Source organism: Camarhynchus parvulus, chromosome 9, assembly GCF_901933205.1.
Source record: "Camarhynchus parvulus chromosome 9, STF_HiC, whole genome shotgun sequence".
NCBI lineage: Eukaryota > Metazoa > Chordata > Aves > Passeriformes > Thraupidae > Camarhynchus > Camarhynchus parvulus.
The window spans coordinates 9,060,414-9,069,672 of record NC_044579.1 but is presented as its reverse complement, the minus strand read 5'-3'; the positions used below and the strand labels follow the sequence as shown (position 1 = coordinate 9,069,672).

The following is a 9,259-nucleotide window of genomic DNA, read 5'->3' as shown; positions in this document are numbered from 1 at the left end:
TGTTATACAGCTGGCTTCATCAGTCTCTTGGAAAAGCACTGTCCCTTGTCTCGGTGAGTGTTTGTATATATAATATATATAAGATAGAGAGCACTTGTTAAAAAAATAACAAAACCAAAACAGTTGGTGCCATGACTCCTCGTACCAAAAAGAAAAACACAACCACATCTTTTGTCCATTCCAAGGGGGTCTCTGCTTCTCTAGCTGTTGCCGGGGGATGGCCATGCCTGGCCGTGCGTGGTAGGAAAAAGTGGACTATGGATTCAAAGCCCTGCAAGGAACAAGAACAAAGCGCCCATTAGTACTTGCCATGCAGCACCCCTTACCCATACCCAGCCAAAACTCCTGCCAAAGTATCTGGGGCTGGGGGATGCTGGACTCAGCAGAAGCCATCCCTGAGCTTTTTGCTTGTGCTAAAGCAAGGAAGGAAATGCACCCTTTGCTTTCTGGCTGGTGTTCAGGGGAGAGGCTGAGGGAAGCTGCTGCTCCTCCTGCCCTTGTGTCTGTTGGAGGTTTTTTCCTTGTTCTGATGGGTTCAGTGAGAGAGAAGGGATGTGACCTGCCTACATGGGGTATGTGTGTTCCTCTTGGAGCCCTGAGCTAGCAGTACTTGGCAATATTGAGGAGTCTCTAAATGAGGGAAGAGAGAAAGAGCACCCATCCCTCCAGGACAACAGACCGGCACTGCCATTCTGTAGGCACCTTTGGGTTGTGCTATTCCCGTCGCCCTGCAGAGCAGCAGGATGCTGGATCCAGTCCCCTCTGTGCCCAGTTATGTTACTGCAGTGCTGTGCCATGGGAAGAAGAACAAGTGGCCTGGGCTGCAGTGGTAAGTGCTTCCTGAACTGTGAGTTCACCTGTGTGTGTCCTGTTGGCAGGGCCAGGCCAGAACCGTGCCTCACTGTCCCCAGTACCCGCAGGGAGATGTGGCAGGGGAGGCACTGCCATGTTTTTCCCAAACCCATCACCCTGGGGAAGTGACTCCCTCACCCACTGGTTGCTACACAGTGGCTGTGAAGCACCTGAAGCACTGTGGGAGGAACTTCTCCCAGCTTCCCATAACTTGCGCAGATACAAAGCTGCAGTTAGGAAAGTGCTACTCGTGGCTGTCACCACACCTAGAAGACACCTGGGGAACTTATGTGTTGTTTTTCCTTAAATTAAAAGCACTGGAGCATGGCTGGGACAGGAGCCTCCCTAACTCTCCAGCTGCAGGCACACACGGGCTACCCTGCCCTCCTAACACCTATCCATAGGTCACTTAAGTGTGTCAAGCAGGGGGGGCAACTAGGAACGTGTGGCTGCACCGGAGCTCCTCCTGCATCCTCTCCGGAGCCTACGGGTCTAGCTCAAATTAGGGGGAATCCAGTCTGAGCTGCTGCAGGAGCAGCTGAGGTCTCTGACCCTTCTGCAGGGCAAGGCAGCAGGAGGGCGGGTGGATTCCGGACGCGAATGGAATAAGGCCACCTTTGGGGTCCTCCTCTTTGCCCGCCAGCAAAGCCGGGGGTCGCGAGGCTCAGCGGGGTGAACACCTGCAGTCCCGTCCGCTGGTATCTCGCATTCACAGGGCAGCGCATCTTCCGCATCCCCCGCGGTACCGGAGCGCAGCCCCCTGACCCTGTCCCGGCCCCGTCCCGGCCCGACCGCGCACTCACCGCCAGGGGTCCCTCAGCATCCGAGGCCGCTCATGGCGCCGATGCGATCCAGCTTGAGCCCGAAGCAGCCCTTGCCCAGGCCCTTCTTGTGGAGGCCCTTGTGGCGGCGGCCCGGCGGGTCCTGCAGCAGCCGCGCCCAGCCCGCCCGCGGCCGCGCCTCGGCCCGCGCCTCCCGCGCCTCCCGCGGGCCCGAGCCGCCGCCGCCGCCGCTCCGCTCCTTCTCCCGCTCCTTCTCCCGCTCCGCCGCCTCGGGCGGACTCGCTGCCGCCGCTGCCGCCGCCGCTGCCGCCGCCGCCGACCCGCGGGAGGCCTGTGGGGAGGAGAGGGTCAGAGCGCCGCCGTCCCCAGCGATCCCCATCAGTGTGGGGGACCCCCCGTAAGGGACGCGCAAAGGGGTCGGTGTATCCCCCTGCGACGCAAACTCGCGATTGGGACTGTGCCCAGCAGTGCAGTCCATCACCCCGTGGCTGTGCCCAGGGAATCTTCTCCCTTCCTTAAATCTGTGCTGGGGTCAGACCATCCCCCTGACCCACACCATAGCGGTGTCTCCCTGTCCCGGTCACTGCATGTCCACCAAAGGGCTGGTGGTGCTGCACACCTCAGCTGTGCTGCTGTCACTAACCTGTCGTCCCCTTCCGTCCCGTCCTCCTCCACCCATAATCTGAACTGGCCTGAAGCTGGCAGGTCCTTTCATTTCAGATCCCTTCAGTCACTGCATCCCTCACCAGTTTACAGACCTCTTCAGATTATGGGGAGGGGTCCTGCCCCACAGCTCCCCGCGCACCAGTGTCTTGCAGACTGTCCCCAGCAATGGTGGGGAGATCAGGGATCCTCCTCCCTGCTGCTCCCTCCCCCAGTTAATGCTCTCTGTGTCCTCCCAGTCCTCCAATTCTGACCCACAATTAGAGGGACACACCTCCTTCCTTACTGTTCCCCCGTCTCCCAGGCCTTCCATCTCTCTCCCTGCTCAGAGCTGCTGCCCACCAAGCCCTGGAAATGTTCATCCTCATTCATTTTCCCAAAATCCCCCTGTATCAACACTTTCTTCAGCCTGCACCCCAGTGCCTTACAGGGACACTGCCACTCCCATCCCACTGCTGCCCTGGGGCACTCGTCAGACCGGGTCCCCATCTCTGTGCCCAGACCTCAGGGCAGTACCACCCAGTATCGGTGGCCTCGGGCACATCTCTCGTCCTCAGCATCTCGGGACAACCAGGTCCCCGGGACACTCTCATTGGGGCGCCCCTTCCCCACGGGACACGCGGGGACGGGACACCCACCTGCGTGTCCCTGCCCGGCCTGTTTGGCCAGGACTGCCCGGAGGGCTCTGCTCTCGCACCTCGTCCCACCGCGCACCTGCTGCTGCCCCGCTCCGGCTCTGCTCCCCTCCCCGTGCCCGGCACAGAGGGGTCTCCAGGGTGACTCCGGGGAGCGCACTGCCACCTCCCCTGCCCCGATCCCGCGGGCTGCGGGACGCACCGCGTCCCATTCCAGCCTCTGGCTCGGGGCGGATGTCCCCGGACGTTCGGGACAGCCTGGAGAAGCAGGGAGTCCCCCTTGCAGTCAAACAGCCCATGCGGAGAGAAGAACCGCTCTTTGCACTGACTCTGGCACCCCACAGGCACCCCACATTCCCCCTGCGCCGTTAGGGCTCTGAGCGGGACCGGGAGAGGAGGAAGAGCCGGGGAAAAGGAGAAAGCTCCAGCCGTACCTTCTGTGGGAGCTGAGATGCCGGCTTCGCCTCCAGCCTGACGGAGAGCAGCGCGAGTAAAAGTCCACCAGCCAGCAAGGGTGAGATCTGCATCCTGCGGGGCCGAGCGGCAGGGGGGTCGGGGGGCAGCGGGGAGCCGAGGGCAGCCCCGGGGAGAGGACGGGACCGACGGCAGTCAAAGTTCAGAGCGGAGCCCCGAGGTCCCTCCTGCCGCCTGCGAAGTGCCGAGCTAGTGAACTTGGGCTGCTTTCTGCTTCATTCATTTTATAACCCAACCTGCTCGGTGATGTCATCTAAATACCCAGGTCCAACCCGGCCTGCACTCCACAATAGCAAGAATTTAAAGGGGGGGGTGGTGGTATCCCCTCTCCCCTGGCAGTAACAAATGACACAAGACAACCAGCTCCGGGAGCTGGAGACCCGAAAGGGAAAGCGGGGGGCATTTGGCTTGATGCCCCCGCCCTCCCCCAAACGCCCCCGTCTCCCCTGGAGCTGCCTGCCCTCCCCTTGCCGGCTGCCCCGCGGCCCCTCGGCTCCCGCACTGCCCCGCTGACCTCCCGCGGAAGGACACGGGCCAGGCAGGGGGGGTGGTCCCGGTGCGGGATTCATCCCAAAAGACAGCAATAAGCGCAAAAAGCACCTTTTTTTTTCTTTCTTTCTTTTTTTTTTTTTTTTTTTCTTTTTCCCCACATCCAGGATTAAATCAGAAACTGTGACTCTCAGGTCCCTGCTTGGCAGGAGCAGGGCCACTGCCCTCCATGACAGGGACGTGGGGCACACAAAGGGATGGAGGGGGCAGCAGAGCTTCTTGAGGGGATCTAAGTGGGTCTCTCAGATTGGGGTGCTGACCTGCTCCCTCTGCTTCTGGGAGGATCTTCAGGGTGTTCCTGGCCCTGGAGATGGGGCTTTTCCAGCACCCTGGGGATGTCCTTTGCAGGGCAGTCAGTGTCACAGGGTCCCTTGTGGGGGCAGGACCTCACTGGCTGACCCATGCACAGCCTGGCCTCCCTCTGACCTGCTCCTGGAGCTAGAGGGTACAGGAGAAAGGTGTGATCCTGGGATTAGCCCCTGTGGATCCCAGGGCCTCTGAGGAGGCCCCTTGCTCTCAGCCTTCCCCTTCCCTGGCTGGCAGGGCAGGATTTGTGCCTCTGCTGCTGCTGGGGCTGGCAATGGGCAGCTCTGGAGCTCTGCTGGAGATGGAGCTGAGCATTGTCCCTGGCCCTCTGTCCAGGGGGAATGCTCTTACTGGCAAGAGGAAAGACACCCCATTCTTTGCAGGAGCATCCAGGACTGAATTGCATTAAGCTGGATTTGCACCCCAAATCCCTTCCCTGAGACCAGGGAAACATTCTCTGCTCTTCCCCCTGCCCCTGCAGTCTGTTTCAGTCTGGTCCTTTCCTCTTGCTCTGCATCCTGGTCTTTCTGGGCTCTGCTGCTCCACAAATCTCTGGGAAGCTGCCCTTGCTGGGGGACCATGGCTATTTGGGGGTCTGTAGGATCCCTGCTCAAGAGCAGGGAGATGTTTCCTCCTCCACAGCCCGGGCTACTGGGCACGGGACACTTCAAACGAGATCAGCTTTTCAGCTCCATGTGAACGGGAGCTGGAAGGAGAAGATCTCAGTGTTTTTTCCATTGTGCCTGCCAGGTGGAGACAACTTGGACTTTTCTGAGTGTGAAGCTGTGCTTGGGCATTTGTCTGCGTGCAGGCAGAGCAAAGTGATGGAGTCAGGATTAGAGCCGACCCCGGGTGCCAGAGATCCGTGGGTGCAGGCAAGGAGCAGAGAGAGGCCCCTCCTCTCGGGGTTCAGTCCTTGTCCCACGCAAAGTGTAGCTGGAATGTGGCAGCCAGCCCCGCCAGGGTGCAAGGAATGGGGGGCTCTGCACCACTACCCCCATCAGCAAGGCTCCTGCAGGGGAAAGGGGAGAAGCATTCTGAGCCTGGGTCTCCACAGGATGAGAGATAACATCTCTCCAGGGATGTCGGGGTGCCTGAGGCCACCAGCAGCTCAGCAACCCCCACAGAATCCTGCCATCACCGTTCTGGCTGCGCTGGCTCCTGCCCCGCTGCTGTGGGCAACCTGTCCCCTGGCTTCTCCCAGTGGACCCGGGGTGGGGAAGGAGACGGGCAGATGGCTGCAGAGAAATGTCACAGTGTGGGCAGGAAGGGCCACCTTGCTTACCACCAGCCCCCTCGCACGCTGCCGTTCGCGGGGTCGGTCCCGGAGCTGCTCCAGCTGCCCTCGGCCGCGGGATCAGAGCATCACCACAAATGCCACAAGGCGGACAGGTCCCAGCCAGTGCCCGCCCGCAGGAGGCTGTCCCTGCCCTGGGCTCTCACTAGCGTGGTTTTCATTAGTGTGTTTTCTTTGTCACACTGTGCAGAGCCTCGGGTTTGGGGGGGAAGAGGGGGGGCTGTGCTTTATAAATCCAATTAGTCTTGTTATTCAAATTACTCTGCCGAAGTCAGAGCCCGGTGCACACAAAGACTTAACTCAAACCAGATCGGATCCGCTGGGGTGGCAAAAGCTCAGAGCTGGAGCAGAGGTGTGCAGGAAGGGGTTAAGAGTGTGAAACCCTTTGGCTTGGTGGGGTGGGGGCCTGAAAGCTTTTAACCCTTAAAGGGATGGATCTGCATTAGTGCACAGCCCTGTGGGATGATCACTCAGGATGAGAACTGGCAGACTCGAGGCATGTGTGGAAAATGAGAAGTGGAGAGATAGGGCTGGGCTCACAGGGGTCTTCCCCAGGCACTGGAGAGCAAAGAGGATCCTGCACAGCTGCACAAGGAGGGATGGAGACCTGCAGGGTGGGATGGAGGGGGTGACGCCCCTCCCTATTGCACTCAGGGGCACAAAGAGAGCCAGGAGGAGAGAGGGGCACCAGGAGTGGCCTGACCCTGAGTAATACCAGCGTTCAACCTGGATTATGGGGAATGGGCTGCTGTGGAGATGCTGCTGAATCTTGGTGAAGTGGGGTGAGCCCTGCATACGGGGACTTTTGGTGTGTGGGGAGTGGGGAAGGGGCAGAGGCTGTGCTGTGTGTGTGAGAGGGCACACATGTCCCTGTCTGAGGATGGAGAGGGATTCATCCAAGTGTGACCAGTGCCAGCATGATTTGGAGAGTGGGAGGAGATGGGTCATGGGGATCTGTGTGACAGCAGCATGGGGTGTTCTGGCCCCATCACAAGGAAGGGGTGAGGCTGCACGCTGCTGGGCAGCAGTGGGGCCCTGGCTCTCCTGGCTGAAATCAGGAGCCAGGTTCCAGGTGCCTTCCAGAGGATCATGTCAAGAAGGTTCACAGGATAGAAATGTGGACTCAAGTCTGAAGCAAGCTGCTACTGTAGCAGTGAACAGCCAGCGATTCATCTCCTTTTTCTTCAACTCACTTATCCTTAGGGAGCATGTTCCTTATTGATTTGGGAAACCACTGGCCTGATTTATGTCTCTTCTGCTGCCTTGGGCCAGGAGAGCACTTCCTGCCCAAGAGATGGATAAGCCTAGGATGAGGATTTTCAGCTGATGCCATGTGAAAGCCAATCATCCCTTTGCAAAAAGAGACATCAGAAGGCTGGGTGCATGTGATGGTGATGCCAGAGGGGCTGATGTTTTCCCATAACCAGCGGACAACCCAAGGAGTTGTTGGTCAAGAACCATCCTAGGTGGCAGGATGGAGGAGGTACAGAGATGGAGCAGCCATTAGGATCAGGGAGCTACTTGCCCTCTAGCACGGCCACCAACTACCAGTCCTCAGGAATATGATGTGTGCTGTGTTCACCAAGGGTTTGATGCGCCAAAACAGGAGCTTTTTACAGCTGGTTTTCTTCTTTTCACAGGTTTTAGAGTACCTCTCTAGGGGTCTGATGATAGCCAGCTCAGTGAAAAGCAGTTTGAAGAGAGATTTCAATTTTCATTATTGGGATGGATGAGCAGCTTCTGGTGCATGCAGGGAACTATCTGGTACCACCTCTGTGGTGATGTGCCTCCTGAGGATGCTTTAAAGAAAGGTTTTCTGGGGAATAACTCTGTAGCCCCTGGGGCAGGAGCACTGCCTGGCAGCTCAGACCTGGCCATTATAGCCCCCAGCCCCAGCAGCCACCAGGCTGTCATGGGGATGAGGTGGGTCCACACACTGGGGTGTGATGCTCCTGGGGTGCTGTCTGAAACACTGATGGAGATTTTGGCCTGTTTGAACATCCCCGGTGCTTGTTTTGGATGCTGCTGCTGCTGAATGAGGCATTACAGGAAACACTACGGGATTTTGCACTTTCCCCTGTCTCCTTTGGGTCTGGAAGAGGGCTCTGGCTGAGGGTACAGGCATGGCCAATATCCCCTCTCCCCCAGCTGGGATGGTGATGGGGAGACAGCCCACAGAGCTGCCCTGATGGGCAGGCAAGAATGGGGCTGCATGTGCTGCAAGGGTTAGAGACCAAGAGGGCTTCTCTGTCCCCTCCCAAAACCTCCCAGAGTGGCAAAGCTGAGGAGAAAAGGACAAGCCCCAGGCAGAGACTCACAGGTCTTTGCTAGTGAAATGCTGATATCCTGACAGGCAGAGTGTGTTTTCCCCCCAGGGCTTTGCCTTTTGGGATTTGCCATTTCTCCTGGGCTTCCTAGGATGCTACAGTCTCCTCCTGACATTCTGGGTGTTTTTTTCCAGGGCTACAATGGGATATCTGTGCTCCGGAGCTGGGATGCCTCACTGCTCTGATGGGAGCAGGAACACAATGTCTCAGGGTTTTGTTGAATGTCAAGAAAATGAAGCAATTCTAACGCACGGGTGACTCCACACCACGAGCCTCCCTCTGCATCAGTCCTCAGAGGATATGAATTGCACTGCCTCCAGCTCCTGGCAGCCTCAGGTCTGCAGCTGATGTAGGGCAGGTTGTTGGGATTTTCCAAGCTAAATACCACAGCTGTCTTTTTCCTCCTTTTTGCACATGCCTTCCCCCAGAAATGGGGGTCTGGCAGTGTTTCACCCACAGCTTCGGGGTCCCAGCATCATCCCAGGCTTGTTGATTTTGGCACTGAGCATCCCTTTGGGAAAAGGAACTGCCCAAAGGGGTGATGCCCCAGAAAAGCCCCAGAATGAGTTATGGATATCACATTCATCCCTGCAGGGAGCCATGCTGTGTGCAGATCCTGAGAAGAGATCCAACAGGCCCATGGGGATGGACCCCCAGCCTGTATCCAGGGAATCTCCATGCCAGTGGTGGAGCCGGATGCCACCAGTGCCTCGGGGGAGGGATGTCTGCCCCCTCCTGTGCTATGTGCACACCCAGGCCTGGTGAGCAGGTCCTCACCAGCCCCATAGCTCTGGTGGCAGCACATCCTGGCTTGGCAGGAGCCTCTTCCACCTGGATTGGCTGTGCAAACCCCTTTACCCTTGAAGAAGCCATCAGCAGCAGCTCCCCTGCAGCCCCCCTGCCAGACACAAACATCCTCCAGCTCCTCTGAACTGGCTTCCTGGAACCCACTCCAGGGGTGGGAAGTCCCTTTTGGCATTGGTTCTTCCAGGCAAAACTTTTGGGCTTCCTGAGAGTCACCCTGGAGCCCCTGGATGTGGGAAACCCCAGGGGAGTGTTGGGAGGCAGAGAGCCAAATATGTTTTTCTCAGCTGTGCTGGTGGTCAAGCTTTTGACCTCCTAAAAGGGAGTGATCCCACTGTGATCCCAATGAAGCCAAGTTTGGGCTTTCTGCCTCTTTCTTTTTTTTTTTCTTCTCCTTTTTGGGAGGGAGTTTGTGCAGGTGCCAGCTGAGGAGCACTGCATGACCCTGGCTGGGGCAGGGGGCTGGCACTGGAAGAGGAAGATTTCAGCACCACGAATGGTGGGGCAGCCTTGTGGACACGAAAAGGGTCTGGCTGTGTTCTGGCCGTGCCTGGGAGCAGCAGAGGTGGC

The 9,259-nt window shown here is 58.2% G+C and overlaps 1 protein-coding gene across 1 annotated transcript; it reads right to left on the bottom strand.

Moving 5' to 3' along the window:
* Positions 1 to 15: 15 nt before the first annotated feature.
* On the bottom strand, positions 16 to 5,619 carry NPPC (natriuretic peptide C). The gene is made up of 4 exons (XM_030954402.1): positions 5,547 to 5,619; positions 3,367 to 3,580; positions 1,656 to 1,965; positions 16 to 271 (listed from the first exon to the last, which is right to left on the bottom strand). The coding sequence occupies exons 2-3, from the start codon at positions 3,457 to 3,459 to the stop codon at positions 1,669 to 1,671; spliced, it is 390 nt and encodes a 129-aa protein (XP_030810262.1). The 5' UTR covers positions 3,460 to 3,580; positions 5,547 to 5,619; the 3' UTR covers positions 16 to 271; positions 1,656 to 1,668.
* Positions 5,620 to 9,259: the final 3,640 nt, after the last annotated feature.